The 21,552-nt window shown below is 43.0% G+C and overlaps 1 protein-coding gene across 1 annotated transcript in view; it reads left to right on the top strand.

The window, feature by feature from the left end:
• DYNC1LI2 (dynein cytoplasmic 1 light intermediate chain 2) overlaps positions 1–21,552 on the top strand; it is a 28,536-nt gene that overhangs the window by 2,791 nt on the left and 4,193 nt on the right. Inside the window, exons 2-12 of the mRNA XM_048515679.1 lie at positions 2,227–2,300; positions 3,001–3,117; positions 4,501–4,731; positions 12,578–12,741; positions 14,387–14,480; positions 15,398–15,533; positions 16,559–16,670; positions 17,605–17,664; positions 19,622–19,663; positions 20,407–20,524; positions 20,758–20,874. Of these exons, the coding sequence (XP_048371636.1) occupies positions 2,227–2,300; positions 3,001–3,117; positions 4,501–4,731; positions 12,578–12,741; positions 14,387–14,480; positions 15,398–15,533; positions 16,559–16,670; positions 17,605–17,664; positions 19,622–19,663; positions 20,407–20,524; positions 20,758–20,874 (1,265 nt within the window). The remainder of the gene's footprint in view (positions 1–2,226; positions 2,301–3,000; positions 3,118–4,500; positions 4,732–12,577; positions 12,742–14,386; positions 14,481–15,397; positions 15,534–16,558; positions 16,671–17,604; positions 17,665–19,621; positions 19,664–20,406; positions 20,525–20,757; positions 20,875–21,552) is intronic.

The raw sequence follows: 21,552 nt of genomic DNA, 5'->3' as shown, positions 1-21,552 counted from the left end.
TAGCTAAAATTTGGTTGCTCCTGTGCAATATGCCTAAAAACATGTGAACAAACTGAAAATCCTCAAAATGGGTGGATATTGTTGTTTTTCTTGAAGACTTAAAAAAAACATGTTCAAACATATAGGTTTCCCCCATTTACCAAGGTGGTACAATGGGAAGTTGCAAATCAAATTCTGGATTTTAAAGAATTTATTTCTTGGTTTCCAGTAACTTACTTTTCAGCATTAGGCTAAATGCCTGTCGGGACAACAGGCTAATAGCTTTAAAAGCGTGCTAGTGCCATTTCAGCAAAATAAGGCAGAAGAATCTCATCTTTCCTCACAGCAGCAGAATTTCATGGAGGATCAGGTTTCCAAAAAAACCTTCCTTATGATACAATGTCATTGCAGTGCTGCATAAACTTTTAAAATACACCTAATTAAAGCTTCTGACAGGTTTTTTTTTTAAATTGCAACACTCCAACACTCTGGCACTGTTCCAGCCATGATGACACTCCTAACCATAGGAATGCGAGAGGAAGGTGCACTGATTTAAGTTTCCAGTATTGTAGTTCATGCAATTTTTAACCATTTGCACAGTGAGCATTTGCTGTAAAAACAGATTTGATTGCAGTTAACTTTTGTTATCTCAGTTGGGACCTTCATATCATGAATATCATTGACAAGCTGGAACGAGTCCAGAGGAGGGCAGCCAAAATGGTGAAAGATCTGGAGTCCATGCCCTACGAGGAGAGATTTCGGGAGCTGGGGATATTTAGTCAGTAGAAACGAAGGTTAAGGAGGGACATGATAACTATGCTTAGATATTTGAAGGGATGTCATGTTGGTGAGGGAGCAAGCTTGTTTTCTGCGGCTCCAGAGACTAGGACCAGGAGTAATGGGTTCAAGGTGAAGGAAAAGAGATTCCACCTAAACTTCAGGAAAAACTTCCTGACAGTAAGGGCTGTTCGACAGTGGAATGCACTAACTCGGAGTGTGGTGGAGTTTTCGTCTTTGGAGGTTTTTAAAGAGAGGCTGGATGGCCATCTGTCAGGAGTTCTTTGATTATGTGTTCCTGCATTGCAGGGGATTGTACTTGATGGCCCTTGGGGTCTTTTCCAGCTCTATGATTCTATATAGCTCTCCTGCCTTTTGCACCATGGAATTGCTTCTACTTTAGAAAAGCAGAAGGTAGGGAGGGCAGTGAAATCAATAGATGTCTACATAGCTCTCTGTGGGAATTCAGAGACGCTGGGCAACATGACTTGCCTTGAAGACTTGAATGCCTAAGACTGCAGAAGGAGCTGTAGGTGTTGGGCAAAATGGTGTAACTTCACGAAGTTATAAGTAAATATTATTCTTGTTTGGTTAGGAGAGTCATATATATTCAGAGCTTGACAGCTGAGTCACAGATGGTTACAGGGCATAAAATTGAAGTATAAGAGGGTGGGGTCAGTGGTAGATCCTGCTACGGTGTATGAATGGGTGTGTCCTCAGCTCTCCTTGCACCTGTGATGACTTGTCAGTCAAGTTATTATAATGGGACCTATGATCTTAATAGTCAGGTAGTGTAATTTAGGGGTGGGGAGGGGAGCAGTTGTTCCAGGGATGGCACAGCCATAGCAACACTGTGCCACCTCCTAAAAGGCAGCAATTCGACAGCAACTTTGCCCCTTCCCCCATGAAAGTGATGTCTGTAGCTCCATGGGCATAAATTCATGTTGGCGTTCCCAGGCTAAACTCCTCAGGAAGGTGACTAAAGCCAGCCCTGCTCCTGGGAACACCCCCTTTGGCACCAGCATGAAATCCTGCGCAAGAGGAGAACTGCTCCTGTGCTGGCTCCCAGGTGTCATGCTGCCATGTGGCTCACCAGCACCAGTGTAAATGCCCCTTATACTTCAGTTAGTGGCATTTACCCCAGTGCGGGGCCATTCTGCCTCCTAATTGGTTGTCAGTCACGATTGCACTGTTAATAGTCTGTCCTTGTACATTAAAATGCTGTGTTCCATCTGATTTCAACTCGAGTGTCGGCATTAACACCGTCATATTTGGATGCAAGCCAGATTATTTTTAGCAGGCTATTTCACTGAAATGTCAAAAAGCTAAACTCCGCTTAAAGTCAAGTTTTGCTCAAACAGCTGTATGTAAATTCCTTTGGCACAGAGGAACATTTTAATCTCGCTTTGTTTCGCCTTCATTGCACTTAATGTCTTAGTTGAGTTAATAAGAAATTTTGTTTTCATGCAGGCATTCAATACTAAGTGAAGTTTCTACTCGGTCGAGATCTAAATTACCCTCTGGGAAAAATATTCTTGTTTTTGGTAAGTGTTAGTGAGCTGTTTGGTTTTGTAGGAATGCTAAGATTTGGGGGTTGTTTTTAAAAAGGAAAGCTTTTAAGAGATAAAAGGAGAAAAACCCAGTTTAGTTGCTAGAAGCATAATATCCTGCTAGCCAGACTTGTGTTTTGATAACCTGTACCTTAAACCTAGTTTATTTCCATAAAGTAATTTGCTCTGAAGATGTTTGAAAAAGTAGGTTGAAATAGTGTCTTATTTAAAGCTGACATGAATGTCTTTTTGTGGAGTGACATGAAAGATTAGTTTTATTTTGTAGCTGAGTAATGTCAGTTGTGACGTTGAAAACTGTGACTCAGAGATATTTATAATGAGGCTTCTGCTTTGTTTTTGCTGCCCTTTAAAAATGACAGAACAAATGAGATGCTTCTCTAGCATCTGCAGAAGGTCCCTTAAATTCTCAGTTCATAGTTGGGGCAATTTCAGGTCAGAGGTCAGCATTATTATTATTATTATTATTATTATTATTATTATTATTATTATTATTATTATTATTATTATTATTATTATTATTATTATTATACAAAAACAGTTATACACAGCAAACAAGATCAATATGCTGGATTTTGTATTACATCACACGTCGGACACTTGTTGTTGTTGTTGTTGTTGTTGTTGTTGTTGTTGTTGTTGTTATTATTATTTTGCCTTGCAAACTTATTGGCAGGTGATGATGGTTCGGGCAAAACAACACTAATGACTAAAATACAAGGAGCAGAACACGGCAAGAAAGGACGAGGCCTGGAATACCTGTACCTGAATGTTCACGATGAGGACCGAGATGGTAAAGAATTTCCCTTTTTCTGCATGACGTTTGTCGCAATTCAGGAGGCCTTCCTGGCCAGTTTCTTTGATGCTGCTGAAGTCTGTCTGGTTTTTATGCTGCCTTTTCTTCAAGCAACTCATATGAGGATTGCATCTTTCTGTTTAGTTCCCGTTAAAGGAGGGTCATGCTAAGCACCTGGCTGACCCAAGTTAATGAAATGTATGGACCAATAGGGGGTTGAATTTTGATTGCACCGGCTCTTATGTATATGTTCTGCTTTCTGAACCTGTGCATGGTTTAACTGGAAGTAGGTCCAGTTGCATTCAGTGGGGTTTGCACCCTGGTATGGATTCCAGACAAAGTTGGATCAGGCCGTTTCCTTTGTACAAACACATGAATGCAGTTTGCAAGAGAGTGTAGACTGACATCTTTCCCTTGTTCTTGTTTCCCTTGATAACTTCATGTCACTAAATATCCCATCTATTGTTCTCCTGTAGTTGTCTCCCCTTGTGTTCAGGTGAGATTTGTAGGGTTCCCATGCCCTGTCATCTTCTCACTGCATTCTGGTGAGATGGAATAGTGACTGGGATTTAAACAGGGGTGTTAGTGACAATAGAGTAGTTTAATGTTTCTCTTATGGCTTTTGCTGATGCTTCTTTGCAGCAGTGGCGTAGTGGTTAAGAGCAGGTGCATTCTAATCTGGAGGAACCGGGTTTGATTCCCCACTCTGCCGCCTGAACTGCGGAGGCTTATCTGGGGAATCCAGGTTAGCCTGTACACTCCAATACACGCCAGCTGGGTGACCTTGGGCTAGTCACAGTTCTTCTGAGCTCTCAGCCGCACCCTCCTCACAGTTGTGGGGAAGGAAAGGAGTTTGTGAGCCCTTTTGAGTCTCCTATAGGAGAGAAAGGGGGGATATAAATCCAACTCTTCTTCTTCTTCTTTTTTGTGGTAAGATAACTTATTCATATAAGTTTCCAGCATGGCGTGTTTTTTCCCTCTGAGATTCTTCCCCCATCCCCAAAGCATGGAGCACACTGGATTATAATGGTTTGTTCTGATAAAGAAGACTTCTTGTCCCTTATGTCTGAATAAAAGATGAATGCATGGCCCACCCAGTTGAAAGAGAGCTCCGTTCTTGCTCTCAAATCTCTGTTAATCTCTGTGGATCAAATCAGGCTGAAATGTTACCTGCAGATGTAATGTCCGCTGGAATGTTTTATTGCTTTGCATTGTGTTCACATTGTTCTGAGTTTAAAAGCCATGAGTATTAATTGTAGTCCGTGTGGAACAAAAGAAATTATTATGTTTGTTTTGCTGAACACTGAATATAAGGAAGAAGGTAGCAAGCAGGTAGGAAGGAACCCGCTAACATGAAGATATTCCTCTTTGATTTTTCAGATCAGACCCGCTGTAACGTCTGGATTCTTGACGGGGACTTGTACCACAAAGGACTCTTAAAGTTTGCCGTTTCGTCGGAATCGTTGCAAGAGACCGTGGTTATCTTCGTGGCAGACATGTCGAGACCGTGGACTATTATGGAGTCTTTACAAAAATGGGCCAGCGTCATGCGGGAACATATCGATAAGCTGAAAATTGCCCCTGAGGAGATGAGAGATATGGAACAGAAATGTAAGTGAGGCGGTGCTGAAATTGTTGTGTGAGTGCAGCTTTCTGTGACAGCTGCTAGCAGAAGCCCTCTTTGCAATCTGCAGGTGATTGTGCCTGGGAGGGATGGAGAAGATTGGAAAAGTAAGTCTTGATAAAGCAGACCAGTTTGTTCAGGAAATACAATAAAATATAATATGCTCCCTTAATACATGATTACGACAACAAATTTCCATATATTCTGTCTATGAACAGATCAGCTATATAGCCTCTCATGGCTAGGATATCTTCGTTTCAAACTCAAGCATGTCTGCACTGTTAACAGAATTAATGTTCCTATTAAGACTAACGTTATGGCTGGGGGTATAGAGTTGGTACGTTGTAGTGGTTGGAATGTTGGACTAGATTTGGAACGCCCAACTTCAAATCCCCACTTTGACATGGAAGTTTGTTCAGTGACTTCGTACCAGTTACACCCTCTCAGCCTAACCTATCTCACAGGGTTGTTTGAGAATAAAATGGAGGCAAGGAGGAAAATGTAGGCTTCTGGGTCCCCATTGCGGAGACAGGTAGTGTATGAGTTAAGGAAATAAGTGCTTCTGTGGGCAAGGGATTTGAGGAATCTGACACTTTATGCAGCATTTGGCAATCTGAGAATCTTAGCTGTGTTTAAAAAATCAGAATCTACTCCTTTACAGCAAGAGGCTTGAGAATTTAAGTACATAGAGTCATGTTTAGGCTAAGGCAAGGAAACTTTATACGGGGAGCAAGACACTCTGGCTTCTTTTAGATTTGACGAGAGATTAAATTTGGTTGCTGTGAGAAGAAGTTTTGGAAGTTCTTGGTGTCTCAAGGAATTGAAAATGTTTTGGTTTGACACCAGCTGTTGTTAATTGTTACGTACCTTCCATTTGTTTTTGGTCTACCAACCAGGATTAAGCCAAGCTGCGTTTATCAGGAAACAGTGGGTCACGGGAGGTCATCAGAGATTTGTTCTCGAACTAAAAATAATAGCCCCTGATTGCAGCACCTAAAAACTGTCTGAGGACTTGGTCTAATGGCTACTTGGCTTGCAAAAGTCTTCAGAAGCGGACCTTGCTAAGTGAATCTTGGAAATCCTGGGCAAAAGACCAGCCATCACAGAGTTTGTGCATGACAGTCCTTTTTTGCCAAAGGCTCATTTGCGTATTGTTTGCTGATAGAGCTGTCTTAATGTGGTCTATACATGGAAGACATTATCCTCTTCATTCTGCTCACCCATGTGTGCACGCTCAGTCCCTTGCTGTCTGACCTGCTACTGTGACCACATGAGTCATTTCAGTGCAGCTGGTATCACAAGACTAGGTTCTCTGAGGGCATTCTCGGTAACCACCCTGAGACCAAGGCTGGGCAAGTTGTAAACGCCCTTGAAAATGAAATGTATTTCTGGGATATCTTGATTGCATCTAAGAAGCTGTTCCTTTAGCTTTATCCTTAAGAAAACACTATTTAGGACATTTTGTAAGCTTTATATTACAATGTTCTTCCCCCCATCCCAATCTTATTTTGCCAGATTTCTGAACAGAAAATTGGATTACCAAAATAGTATCAATGTACACGAGGGAGAGGTGACATTTGCTTAGGTTCTGTCTCCCTTTGATGCATGATAGAATACCACCTGGCCCTGGTGTATTTAATTTACTTCGTTTACATCCCACCTTTCTCTCCAGTAGGGGCCTGGAGGGGTTTACATGGATCTCCCTGTCCCCATTTTGTTCTCTCTACATCCCTGTGAGATGGGTTAGAAGAGAGTTTGTGAGTGGCCCAAGGTCACCCCACAAGTTTCCATAGCAGAGTGCAGATTCAAACATGGAGTCTCCCTGTTCCTAGTTTGACACACTAACCACTACACCCTAGCACAGTGATGGCGAACCTTTTTGAGACCGAGTGCCCAAATTGCACCCAAAACCCACTTATTTATCGCAAAGTGCCAACACAGCAATTTAACCTGAATACTGAGGTTATAGTCCTGTGTGCACCTGCCGCTCTGCCCTGTGCTGCTCCAGTGCCTCCACCCCACCCCACCCCTCTGCCCCACCCACTCAAGCAGGAGCCAGCCTGCTCTAGCCTCCAGCAAATCCCACATGCACCACTCTGCGCCTCTCTAGCAACTCCGCTTCCTCTGCTCCCCCTCGAGCATCAGCCACCCGGAACACAGGCACCAGGCCTGCCAGCCGAGTCCTCCCTGCTCGCTGTGGGGCACAGTGCCCAGTGGCCCAGGCCAGCCTAGATGTGTGTGTGTGGGGGGTGATTTTCTGCCCCCCGCACATGATGAACTCTGTGCGTGTGTGCCCACAAAGAGGGCTGTGAGTGCCACCTCTGGCACTCGTGCCATAGGTTCGCCATCACTGCCCTAGCAGCTGTCATGCTTTAAAGCAGGCTGCCCTTCTGCACACAGGGAAGAAAGTGTCTGTGTTCTGTAACATGCCATGATTGTGCTTGCAATTTCTCGAACCTCTGCAAAACTTTATTATGATATTTATTTATTTGCTTGCTTGTTAAAATATTTGTTAGCCCTACATGGCTGGAAAAATGTGAAACCTGGTTAAAGCACAATGAAAAGAAGGCTTTTTTTTGGTTGCTGCTATTTTGTTGTAGGGTCCAGTGACCCTAAAATGCTTTTTTTCCAGAAGATTGGGGAACAAAGTCCATTACAGCCGGGGAAGCGGAAAGTTGGGGGGACTGGGGAATTGGGAAAAATTTGGAGGTCCCCCTTGTGCAGGCAGAAGGTACTTACTTTTGCATGGTTTTGGAATGTAGCACTCATTTTGAACTGGGGGAGAGATGATTTTAACATTACGCAGTGCGCTAATTTATTCTGTTCTAATAATGTAACATTTAAATGGTTTGTCAGTGCCCTGTGCTAAATGCTTTTAGAGCACATGATGACTTGCTTCCCAGTGCTCCTTATGCTTCGCTGGAGTGAGCCCTTTGTTATGTTTGACTTTATATGTTTGTGTGCTAGTCTTTGCTGCTTACCCTGTTTCCCCTAATATAAGACATCCCCGAAAAATAAGACATAGTAGAGGTTTTGCTGAAGTGCGAAATATATGGCATCCCCTGAAAGTAAGACATAGCAAAGTTTTTGTTTGGAAGCATGCCCGACGAACAGAACACAGGAAAAATAAGACATCCCCTGAAAATAAGACATAGCACATCTTTGGGAGCAAAAATTAATATAAGACACTATCTTATATTCGGGGAAACACGGTAAATGTTTGTGTGCTAGTCTTTCCTGCATAAAAAGAGCAGAGAATAAAGCCATCACCAGAATACAAACCATGATACAATACAAATCAAGGCAATAAACTTTTAAAATAGTTTTCAACTACTTAATTCTGTTTTAAAAATTTACACTGATAAATATGGTTTGTAATCGGCAAAAATGGGTACTAAATTGATCTGTATGTATAATTAGGACTATACTTAGATAACAGTATGATATTTGATTAGTAAGGTTTTTATCCTAATTTTAAATTTAAAGTATAGTTTTGTAGTTTTTAAAATTAATATTTATGAATGTAAATCCCTTTGATATCAATCTGGTTACTGACTGTCAACAAATATTTATTCATTCATTCACAAGGTAACATACATTTGAGTTACAGTTCAGGCTACACTGAAAACAAATAACAGTGTTGTTTGAATTGAGCAAACATGGGAAACACCTTATCCGGTTGTGTACTTGGGGCAGATGAAGGCAGCGTAGGTATTCTGTCAAGAGCCAGCATGGTTAGTGGTTAAGAGCAGGTGCATTCTAATCTGGAGAACCAGGTTTGATTCCCTGCTCTGCCACTTGAGCTGTGGAGGCTTATCTGGTAAACCAGGTTAGCTTGTGCACTGTCCATCACATGCCAGCTGGATGACCTTGGGCTAATTTAAAGAAAGGAAAAGAACCTGTCTGACTCTAGTGCGAACTATACAAATCTATTTTAATGAAAATAATTTAAACATTTATATACCAGAACCACAACTCTTAATCAACAACATATTATAAACAACAACAATAAAACAATGAACAATACATACACAGAGGATCCCAAATAAAATAATATCAAGTCTCTGTAATGGAGTAAGAGATCCACTAATGGTGTTGGATGTCCATGTCTGATGCTTTTAAAAACTGTTGATAAAATCCTTGGCTGATGGTCAATGGTTAAACAAGGTACTGTCTTTGACTCACTATATATATTTTTTGACCTTGGGCTAGTCACAGTTCTTTGGAGCTCTCTCAGCCGCACCCACCTCACAGGGTGTTTGTTGTGGGGGGGGAAGGGAAAGGAGATTGTAATCCCCTTTGAGTCTCCTTACAGGAGAGAAAGGGGGGATATAGATCCAACTCCTCCTTCTACAATGGCAGGCATTGCAGAGAAACTGAAGGAAGGTGGGGCCAGGTTTTCAGAGGCACCTGATATTAGTGACAGCATTTTTGAGTAACTGATATCTCCTTTGTGAGCAGTGAGTCTGCATCCTGGCTTGCAGAATGATGGGCATACTACTTGCTTTAAGAATAGTCAGTGGAAATAGGCAGTCTTGGTACCTAAGGCTGCAGGCGATGAAATCAAGGGCAGATGATGTAATATATTTAAATACGAAACGCTTTTGCAACAGCTAGTATAAATTTCAAGGACAAAACGCAAGGGTTCGTCAGAAGAACTTAAAAGTCATAAGCCATTTGCCGGTAGGTGTTCTTCCAACATACCGTCTCTCAGAAAGTGGCACGGTCAGTTGTCGCATTAAATAATGAAAGAGGGAAAAATCCACAGATATTTCTGCACTGATGCAACAAGCTGATCCACGTTGGCATAAAACTGCCTCTCCAGGCTTTGTGTGGGGTGGAAATCCGTGGGGCGAGATCGTGTCTTAGCAAAAGAGCCATCTTTGCATGCAGAAGGCCCCAGGTTCAGCAGCACCTCCACTTGAAAGGAGCAGGTAGCAGGTGATGTGACACATCTCTGTGTGAGATCCCCGAGAGCTGCTGCCACTCTGAGGAGACAGCGCTGGCTTTGATGGACCAGTGGCCTGACTCAGTATAAGGCAGCTTCATGTGTTCATATTAATCAATGGTAATTCAGCTGAGGAGGCAGCAGTACCTAGTCACATTTCCCCTGTTCAGACTCCTCGTATCTTCACGCCCTTCTGTTGTGCAAGACTGTGCTTGTCTCTGGAAGCTGACTGGCTGTCTGCTGCAGCCACCCTGAAAAAGCAATGCTTTTGGGCAGTGGAAAAATCCCTTCTTTCTCTCCTTGACTTGTGACATTTCCCTCTCAGTCAAGAAATCCAGTCTGGCGAGGGTTGCCTGTTTCTTTGAACACCTTGGGGCATCAACTCTGCACCCCTGGGCTCATTTTAAAGCTAGTGCTAAATACTCGATGGCTTCCAGAGTTATATCATGTGGCTTTATCATACCCACAAAAAGAATGTCCCATTCAGTGGGTAAGAAGGCTTCCTTTCTTCTTGTTTCTGTTGGGGGGAATTGCGTCATTCCATACTTGCCTCGTGAGAGAAACCATGAGCTGGTGTCTACTGCAATGAAAGCTAAATGCCTGCCTCTGGGCTTGGTGAAAATAAGGTTCCTGTTTTTGCATCTGCAGAGTTGAAACGTTTCTTGCAGTGTTCAGGGTGCGTGTGTGCGTGTGCGTGCGTGCGCGTGTACGTGTACTAGAATGGGATCTGTGGCGTAAATGGATGAAAAATGCCAGGAGAGCAGAGTGTTGCAGGCCCCGCTAAAGGCTGTGCTTTTCCCCACAGAAGGTGCTGTTGGATGGATGAGCCCCAGCCGCTTCTTAGACGAACAGGAGAAAAGTTTACTGCAAGAGAAGGAAGCCCTTTGAGGTGGGGGGAGGGGGCTGCATCTTGTTGTCTGTAGGATACTTCTTTCAGCAACATCCTTGTAAACGTGAACAGAGTTTCTGCAATTTAGGGATGCAGCAATTTACGGCTTCTGCGTTTCCCTACCTGCTGATATAGCAGGGAAATTATTCACGGGGGGGGGGGGGGGAACAGCCCTTCGGAGACTCCTGACTTCACAACAAACCTTGTTTCATTAACCTTAGCTTCAGGCTGCAGCCACTGTTAGTATGGGGAGATAACTCAAGAAACCGTTGATTAATCCGCAGCAGATGTTTGGGGAGGGGTGATGAGAAAGCTGTAGGATTACTGCTAAATACTAGTTTCCAATACTGTTTCCAGTGCAGAAAATACTAGTGGGTGCTTTGTTCAGACACTAGCTGCCCTATTTAAGATTTGGTGTAAAATTCTGTTCCTTGTAATCTGGGTGCATATTCAGAACACCCTTGAGGCTCTAGTTCCTTTTACAGGAACCTCTTTGGTACTCAGCAGAAAGCTTGATGACTGTATACTATGGACTCTTCCTGGCTAAATAGACCAGTCTGCAGTAGTAAGAGGCAGACAACTTTGGTGGCAACATCTAGGTGGGCTCTGGGTTGCTTTAAACCAGCCACATCCTGTGCTGGTTTTTGTTTGTTTGTTTGCATTGTTTCCAATTTGGTAATCTTAGTCTTTCATTGTTTATTAAGTCCTTTGTATTGTCTGATTGCTTTGTTTTACGTTTAGTAATCTTCCTTGAGTCTTTGGGATAAATGCAGGCCTTAGAAATGAAGCAAATAAATTCTCTGAATAAAGCCCAGGCCTGTATTCTTTGCTGATTCTTGTCAGGGAGGGGAGGCTATCAGAGGGGAGGCAGAAGTATTTCTGCGAGCTTCTCTCAGGTTGGGTCATGTGGCATCTTCGTTAAAAGCCTAGAGCATAGGTGTCAAACTCGTGCCCCTCCAGATGTTATGGACTACAGTTCCCATCATCCTCTGCCCTAGAGGGTTGAACCGGCACTTGGGAGAAGTGGAAGGGAAAGTTTGCCTTCTGGTCTGCATTCTGTCCCTTGCTGAGCTCTAGTGTGTCTTCCAGCTGGAGGCCAGGGGTGTGTACCAAACCTTGGCTCAGTCTGCTGCCCTGTTACAGGACATGTGTCCTCTGCCCCTGGACATTTTGTAGAGACCTGGCCCTCAGGTAGTCTGCTGCAAGCTTTCAGCTGCGTTCTGTAAGTTTCTGCTATAAGGTAAAAAAGGTAAAGATCAAGCACTTGATCAGTACCGACTGATGGGGTGACGTCATATCACGATGTTTACTAGGCAGATCTATGGTGACAGCGTGATTTGCCATTGCCTTCCCCAGCAGTCTACACGTTACCACCTGTAGAAGAGGGTAAATATAGCTCCAAGGAGCATGGTCATGAGATATCCATTCGGCTCACCCTGTTCTGTTCTGTGTTAGACTCGGCTGTCTTAAGGCTCACGGAAAGGTGAAAACAGCAACATGGGGCAGTTCCCAGCATGTGGTCTCCCCATGGTTATTGCTTCTGCCTTTGGATCCTCTGCCTGAAGGCTCCAAGCTTGACATGGGGATGGAATATTTAAGGGAAGCTGTGTTTAGTTTGCCCTGACCCGGATAGCCTCAGTTTTCCAGAGCTCAGAAGCTAAGCGAGGCCGACCTTGGTTAGTTCCTTGCATTGGAAACCACCAGAGCATTTCAGGAGTTGCTATGCAGAGGCAGGCAATGGCAAGCCACTTCTGTTTGGCTCTTGCTTTGAAATGGGAATTGCTATTTTTGTGAGATGAAAGTGCTTGTAAAGTCTAGCAGAGACGAGATGTCCAGCGGAAGTGTTCAGAAAACCCTCCTTGCAACCAAGTGAATGGTTGTTACGGCAACCTGTCCCTCATAACTTTTAAGTTCTAGACGTCAATCTTTCGTCCTCTGATCTGAAAGGTTTGCTCGTGAATCTAAGCAATTTTGTTGCATTGTTTTGCTTCCTTAGTTTTGAAGGCGTTTCAGGAGTATGTGGAGCCTGAGGACGGCTATCAGGGATCGCCGCAGAGAAGAGGCCCGTCTGGCCAAGATGAAGAAGATGTTACTTTACCACTTGGGGCCAATGTCCTGACCTACAACCTTGGAATTCCAGTGATAGTTGTGTGCACAAAGGTGAGCTTGATCACCGGTTTGTGTGTGTTTAGTGCACTGGAGTGTACTTTTTTTTTTACTTGGGAGGGGGCAGGACTCCAGATTTATGTGGAGGTCTTGATACTACTATACTGGGTACCATCACTGGCAGTCCTTAAGCTTCTGTTCTCTCCTGCATCTAAGTCTAAGAATGTATGATCATAGATTAACTTTCATTCTCCCCTTACTGATCTCTGCTTTCTCTCCCAACCTTCTATTGATCTCACTTGTGTTGAATTTTAGATTGTAAGCTGTTAGGGGCAGGGTGTATTTTCTACCAATTTTGCAAAGAATATATTAGATCCGTGGTGGCGAACCTTTGGCACTCCAGATGTTATGGACTACAATTCCCATCAGCCCCTGCCAATTGGCCATGCTGGCAGGGGCTGATGGGAATTGTAGTCCATAACATCTAGAGTGCCAAAGGTTCACCACCACTGTATTAGATGCTGTTGGACCAAACAAATTCCAGAGCCCACTCCACAAGTGCCAGGGAGACGAGGTTGTATTGAAGTGGCAGAGGTCAAAGATGGCTGGATGAATGGTATGACATCATAGCACAGTGGAGGGTCACATTTTGGAATGCTCCCACTGTGATAAAAGACTCCTTGTAAGTAGAAAACCTGTACAGCAAGCAAGAGAGGGGCTAGAATATTTCTTCCTGCTCAGTTAGAATTTTAAGTTTTAAGATGCAAAGGGATGCTTAGAACTGGAATCCTCTACTTGCAGTACAAAGTGGCATAATCCAGTGCCAATATTTCTGCTTCGGTTAAACCCAGGATTAATCTATCTGCAGAGAGTCTTATGAATTGATGCAATTTTATATGCCATTAAAGGTTAAATTGAATTGAATTGAATTGATGGCACATTGTTATTGTTGTGGGCATAGAAGCAACTTGTAAAAAGTTATTTCCTCCACTCTACTTTTTGATTATAAATGTATATAAAAGCTGTAAATGTTTCAATTTTTAAAACAGAAGGAGTTTATTTTGTTCTTTTTCTGACTTCCAAAGATGGGTTGCTTAATTTCTTGTTTTACCTTACCTGACTTTTAATGACAAATCAAATGTCTGTATGGATTTCTTGTGATTGTAACGTGCCTACTCAGACTTTTTGCTATCCTCCATTGGAAAAAGTACATATTAATGCTTCAGGCTTGTGTGGAGTCCTTTGGATTTTAACAAGCAGGTCCAGGAAGAGTTTGAAAAACAATCCTTTGGCCAATTCCTGATCTGACTTTCACAAAAGCATTTCCTAAAAAATTCAGATCGTAATATATCTTGATTCCTACTGTATGTTCTTTAAAAAAGTCGAAAACTGAAAGTGAGACTGTTGTGCTCTGAAGTGCAGATGTGTCGATTAAAGCAGACGTGTGTAGGTATATATGATGTCCATGAAATTCAAGTGAATGTGTGACATTCTAGGAATAGATACCCTTGCTTGTCTGGCTGTGGCTTTGTGGCATCTCTGAGTGGCTTATGGAATATATATTTTCATTAATGGCCTCAGACAAGACTGGCTTTGAACATTGGTTTTATGCACTCCTCTCCCCTTTATGTGTTCTACACACTCTCTTTGCATCAGGCTTCTGGGAAATCTAAAAGTTTCTTTTGTGCTTCTTTTGCAGTGTGATGCAATGAGCATACTAGAAAAGGAACATGACTACAGAGAAGAACAGTTTGACTTTATTCAGTCCCACATTCGCAGATTCTGCTTACAGTGTATCCTTCACTTGTTTGAAAGATGACAGAGCTGAAAAGTGAGGAAGCCGAATGACCTTCTCTGTTCAGCTCCGCATGTCGTCCCAGGTTTCAGTCCATTCACTGGTCTTTGGCAACTCTTGGCTGTTTCTTTCTTTCTGTATGTTCAACTCTCCATTGGCTGGTAGCTTAATGTGTATGTAAGAAGAAAGCAAGGTCCAACATTTCCCTGGGCTGGACATACACACACATACTGCATATTTTGGAACAGAGGCTGCACTTCTGTGCAGGTGTGCATATTTTGGAACAGAGGCTGCACTTCTGTGCAGGTGTGCATAAAAGAAGTCCCACTGAAAGTTGTAAGACTTGCATCAGAGTAAGTCTGTAGGATCTGGCTGCATGTTACATAGCGAGTTTTGTAAATGGCTTAGGGAATTGCTGCTTCTGTTATTTTTTCTCTCTCAAACAATTCTTTCTGTGGCTTTCTGATGACTGTCACAATTCTGTGAGAGAGCTTGGGCTGAGAAGTATTGATTGGCCCTAAGTCACCCAGTGAACTTCATTATAAATGCGGAATTTGAACTCACATCCTTCCCCCCCCCACTGGTGTTAGTGTGAGAATTAGTCTGCTATTTAATCTTCCTACATTGCTTTTAAACCATAACCTCTTTGATCTTAAGTTTCCTATCTCGCTTTTGAACCACAATCTATGTCTTTATTGCAACCCCCATGCCTGTTCTAAATTGCCTTTCTCTAGTTATTGATATACTGCATTTAATTGTGAAAGTGAGGTACACTAGACTCATCTCATCACCATGCTTTCATCGTGTTGCATTTGTGAAAACTCCTTTTTCTTAAAAATCGAGTAGCATTAACAGGGGAACTCCAGTTTGTTTTCAACCTGTGCTCTTGAAGCTTTCCTTAAAACAAATAAACAGATGGTGCAGCCTTGATTTATACTTCAGTTAAGGAGGAAAAGAACCTTGACTTGTTGTATAAGTACATTGTACATAAAACATACAGCTTTCACTTTACCACACCTGCCTTAGTGGTCGAAAAGGACGCAGTTTTCATGTAAGTGAAAGGTCTTGGTAAGGTGTGCTGAAAAGTTGATGTTATTTTTATTTGCATGAAGGCTTATGAAAGCCACTTCATTTGGGAAAAATTAAGATTTGGGAGTGGATATGACTGGCATCGCAGTACCTCCATTTTTGCCTGGATTCATCTTCAGTTCAGCACTCCAGATTACATCTTTGCAGTCTGATCTTTCTGCTTCAACCCCAAGATCTCTCTTTATAGAAAGATGGTTGTCGCTTCTTGCCAGGACCCCCAACAGATAATTCACTGGTGCTTCTCCTTCCCGGAATACCTGCGCACCTTAGTCGTGTTCCCCATTTATCAGAATTTGGGATGGTTTGTATGTCATCTTTTGTGGCTTTTGTCCTTAGGGGCTAAGGCTTTGAAGTAGACTGCTGCAACTTGACTCTGAATCCTAGAATTTCTGCAGTCACGAGGATGACTACTGTGAATGCTGCAGTTAACATGCCAGATACATTTATCAGAGAACCAGGATTGGCTCTACCATTTGACTGTATACCTCATGGGTGTCAAACTCGCAGCCCTCCAGATGTTATGGACTACCGTTCGCATCATCCCTTGCCAGCATCATTCTGGCAGGGGATGATGGAAGCTGTAGTCCATAACATCTGGAGGGCCGCGAATTTGACACCTGTGGTATACCTGATGAGTCCTGGTGAGCCATATCATCACAGAGATTCTTGAGAGAGGGCTCTTGGTCTCTCCTGTTTTCTTGCGTTTCACAGTAATGCAAGTCAGCCTTATGCTTTTGGATTGTGGAAAAACAGCTTATGCATGGCAAGGGGTTGGACTTGATGGCCCTTGCGGTCTCATCCAACTCTGATTCTATGAAGCATAGGGGTCTTCATGAAGTCAAAGCACAATAAACCTTTTTTTCTGTATTCTTCCTTGATATAATGACAAAGGAAAGCAAAATAGGTACTTACAAATTCTATATTGCACATCCTGATGCTGTGCTTCTCTTCAGTGACTCACCTTCCTGAATTTTATCCTCTCTTCAGACCTGCCGGCTGGGACAATGAAAAGAAAATTGCCATTCTGCACGAAAACTTTACCACAGTGAAACCCGAAGATGCGTACGAAGACTTCATTGTAAAACCGCCAGTAAGAAAGGTACAGTAGGTGTCAAAAATACTTCTTTCCCCCATCCCCAATTTCAAGGCCGGGCTGGCCTCGACATCCTTTGGGGAGGGGCAGCTGCTGGGGCTTTTCTCTGCCCACAGCTTGGAACTGGCCCTGCAGCTGGGAGGTGTTTTGTTCCAAGTTCTTCCATGCTGTGAACATCAGGTACTCAAGTCATTCAGCTATCTCTCTAAAGTGGCCTAATAGTCTATCATCCATAGTTGCTGTGGGGGTGCCATGAGGCGGGCTCCCTGAAATCAGACTTTATGTTATGTCTCTTGATTTCTGATAGACATATTTTGTGGAATTGTAGAACAGGAAGGCACTGGAAAAGTGTGCAGTCCAGCTCCATGTCACATAACACGGCTTCTCCAGAAACATTTCTAAGAGGTCATACAGCATTCAGCATTTTGGGGGGGAGGGGGAGAACAAATACAACTCTTAAAAATTCCTGTTGAGTAAGATTTCTGTTGAGATTGTTGGTTAAGAGCTCTTGTGACACTGATTCTGTTCTTTTTAATCACAGTGTTTCTCAGCTTTTTTCCAGTTTGCCTGATTGACTGGTTCAAAGGGTACTCTACCCTACATCCTAGCAGTCCTCTGTCGTAGGCAAACACACGGAATGTAAGACTTGTTGGATTAGTGCACTGTTGCAGTATTGATATTTGGGCAAGAGTAGAATAGGAGCATTATGGGATCCCAGGGGGAAGGGAGCGTATTTGGCCAATTGGCCATGCTGGAAGGGGCTGAAGGGATTTGTAGTCCATGAATATTTGGAGAGCCGCAGGTTGCAGACCCCTGTTATAGAGGAATGAATTGTGTTTGATGAGTATGTAGCCATGAACACACCCTCTCTCTTGGCCTTATAGTTTGCTTAGCTGTTTCCTGTTCGTGAAAAAGGATTTTTTCTTTTTGCACTCCTCAGTTGGTGCATGATAAAGAGCTTGCAGCAGAAGATGAACAAGTCTTTCTTATGAAGCAGCAGGTAAGAAAAAAATCAGCATTCATTACATAAGTTTTTCATGCTTCAGAATTTTTCCAAACCTTGGACTATTTCAGAGATCTGGTGTTAGATCTTTTTTTAAAAAACAATCAGAAGTAAAATATATGGAAAAAGTGCAATACAGTCCCCAATCATTAACTAACACATTCATTGGCAGAAGGACAAGGTGGAACTGTCACAAAGGGAGGAAAGCATTTGGGCCTGTCTTCCACAGTGCCTGAACCCAACTGAGCTGAGGACCCCTTGACTGTAGTCTCCAATTCTGTTATGCTAGTTTAACATTTAAAACGTTTTAAAAATTGTGATGGGGAATAACTCGGCTTAGCAGCGAGAGGTAGGCTAGCAATGGGATCTTTAGAACAACTATACCAGAAAATGGCTTGAAACGTTCCACAGAGAATACAAAAGAGACCAAATTGAATTTAAATATTTTTATAAGTTTTTGGTGCAACGCATTTATACAGTGAGACGTGGAGAAACTTACAGTTCCTAAGAGAGATAAAAACGTGGAGAAGCTTACAGTTCCTAAGAGATATAAAAAGGGTGGAAAAATAGGTTTGGATGAAAGATTAGGAGGGTCTTATACGTTACCTAGGTTCAGCTGAGAAGTTCTTGGAGAAGGCATGGATTCAGATGGTCAGCATTTGAATCCAAGTGAAGGACGATATCATGACTCACAACCAACCAGACACAAGAGAGGTTCAGGCCAGTAAAGAGCTGGAACGAGCCAGCGAGCTCGCTAGGAGCTAGCTAGCTAGCCAACTAGCGCTAGAGCTAGTGAGGAGGAGCAGCAAACCAGCCTGCTGCGACTGACAAGATACTCAGAAAGGGAGGAAACAGACACCCCTCCTCCCATCCCCAGATCCCTCTCCAGCTTAGCATTCCCTCCCCACGTAGCATTTGTATTGTTCTAATTCATTCCTTGACTGAAGAGACCATCCTTGTGTGCTGATCTATAACCACAACAGGATTTTGGTGTAGCACTGGTGATCATGGACATTGAAACTAGTTTAATACCAGGTTAAATTACTCATTCTTTTTGAAAAGAATCTGGAACTTATACCTGCCCAAAGAATCTGTAAATCATGTATTGATGAGAGATCATTGCCCACTGCAGGAAGGGGGCTCCCTTCGTTTCGGCATGGGGAGCCAGTTCCAGTTAGACCAGCGCTGAGATGGTGATGATCACCAGAACCTGGTACTTAGAACCCATGTGGGTCTGTGGGGTCTCTTCTATAGATTATAGAGTGTTTCTAATCCATCAAGGGAAGTAATCCCTTTTCCCCCTAGTTCATTGCCCTCTAGTGATATCATTTGGTAACAACTCTCTAAACCAAGCGAGGAATTCAGTAGTGAGGTTAAACTCAATCAGAAAGAACTAGCGTTGTGTGGTGGTTAAGAGTGGTGGACTCTAATCTGGAGAACTGAATTTGATTCCCCTCACCTCACAAGGTAATTGTTGTGGGGAGAGGAGGGGAAGAATTTTGTAAGCCACTTTGAGACTCCTTTTGGAAGAAGAGAAGAAGAGTTTGGATTTATATCCCCCCCCCCCCTTTCTCTCCTGTAAGACAACTCAAAGGGGCTTACAATCTCCTTTCCCTTCCCCCCTCGCAACGAACACCCTGTGAGGTGGGTGCGGCTGAGAGAGCTCCGAAGAACTATGACTGGCCCAAGGTCACCCAGCTGGTGTGTGTTGGAGTCCACAAGCTAATCTGGTTCACCAGATAAGCCTCCACATCTCAAGTGGCAGAGTAGGGAATCAAACTCGGTTCTCCAGATTAGAGTGCACCTTCTCTTAACCACTACACCACGCTGGCTCTCCTGGACCTTATAGGAGAGAAAGGTGGGGTACAAATCCAAATTCTTCTCTTAACCAAAAGATGCACTTTTGTGCGGTTATACTTTCAGGTTCTGAAAAACATTTTTTTTTCTGTTTCAGTCTTACCTTTCCAAGCAGCCAGCTACACCTACAAGGGCTTCTGTGAGTATACAAAGACGGGGAAGCCACTCCCAGATTAAAATAAAAAAACTTCCTCCTGAGAGTCTGAATGAAAATTGAACACTTTTCAAGTGTATCTTTTTTAGAATCTGCTTGGTATGTGACATAGAGTTTGTGAAAGTCATTTCTAGTGGTATTTGGCAAAATCCAGGCCTTGGGCAGGAGGTGCATAGGTAATGTTACCATCTGAATGTAATTCTCCAATCTGAATGTTTGGGATTCTCCTGGAAATGAATGCTTGAAACTGACTGTCTTTGCCCACTGGAAAAATAAGTGCCATAACGGTTAAAACAGAGCTGGTTGCAGGCATAAGAGCATGAACTGTGGTGTGAGTAAAGAGAATTTGAAACTTCAGAAGGGAAAGATGGTGAACAAAACAAGTCACCCAGAAAGAGGAGGAACCCATTCTGAGAATACAGATCAAAGCTCCAGATTGTTGGTTAAAAATCCTGACATTTGAACCTAAACATTTTCCCTGTAATACATCAGACCCAGCATTAGCAGCACATTGCAAGTTGATTTGTACTTTGTTTTATTTCCAAATGGAAGACTTCTTCTTGGCAGAGAAGTAAATAAAACACTTAACTTTCCCTCTTCGTTTTTCTTTAATCTAGGGAATGCCACTGATGTGCCATTTGAGAATCCCCAAGCAAATACTTCATGTATGACTGCATCTTTTTTTTTGTTTGTTCTTGGGCTGTAAATTGCATTGTGTCATTATTCAGGAATCTCCTGCAAGAGGGCCTTCTGGATCACCGAGACCCCAGGGCAGACCTTGTCCTGCTACCGTACCCAGTGCCTCACCAATAGCATCAGTGAAGAAACCAGATCCAACTATTAAAAGTATGCTTCACACTGCAATACTCTTAACTTTGCGTTGTTTAGCCGTGCCTGTCCCTTGAACTCCTGACTCTGTCAGGTGACAGGGCAGGTACAGCATAGTTAATAATACCAGCTGCTTATTTTGGATCCTTGGCAGGGAGCTGTTGGGGTTTGGGGAAGCTTCACTGCTTCTGATGTGTCCTGTTTGTGTTCAAACATGATTATGTCTCATCCCCCCTCTCCTTTTTGCTTAGATAATGCTGCCAGTGAAGGAGTCCTGGCCAGCTTCTTCAACAGTCTATTGAGTAAAAAAACTGGCTCTCCTGGGAGTCCTGGAGCAGGAGGCGTGCAAAATACAGCCAAAAAATCAGGTACCATCAAAATGTCAAATGCTATTTCTTCATATGCCTGTCTTCTTGAATTGTTTTTTGAAATTAATAGGTGTTTGGTCAATATCAGTGTTGTGTTTTTGAGCCACCCCTTCTTCTTTTCTGGGACGGGATGCTGGAAGTGTGAAGGAACTTTGGGGTCACTCTGAAATCTGGTAGTGGGAACACTATGAACTGACTGTTTATATACGTGCAGGTTTGGAGGAAGCGCAGAAGGGTAAATGGTTCCCCCCTTAAGCTGTGTCATGCTTGTTGTAAACTGTCTTTGAGTCTTCAGAGACATGGCGGGATATAGATGTAAACAATAATAAATAATAACATGACACTGCTGACTTCCAGGGCTCGATGAGTATTTTTCTACGCACTTAAGCCCTCAACCTGAGAGCTGGTATGGTACAGTGGTTAGAGCATCCAACAACTGACGGGGAGACCCAGGTTCAACTCTCCACTCTGCCATGGAAGCTAGCTGGGTGACCTTTGGCTTGTCACTGTCTTATCCTAACATGCCTCACAAGGTAGTGGTTGGGAGGATAAAATGGAAGGGAGGAAAATAATGTTGTAAGCCAGTTTTGGAGCTCCGGTGGGGAGAAAAGGGAGTATAAATAAACCTCTAGTTCTACAGCACACTCACATTGACTGCTGAGATTTTTTCTTCCAAAT

Source organism: Sphaerodactylus townsendi, linkage group LG14 (assembly GCF_021028975.2).
Source record: "Sphaerodactylus townsendi isolate TG3544 linkage group LG14, MPM_Stown_v2.3, whole genome shotgun sequence".
Lineage (NCBI taxonomy): Eukaryota > Metazoa > Chordata > Lepidosauria > Squamata > Sphaerodactylidae > Sphaerodactylus > Sphaerodactylus townsendi.
This window is presented reverse-complemented; position numbering and strand designations above follow the sequence as displayed.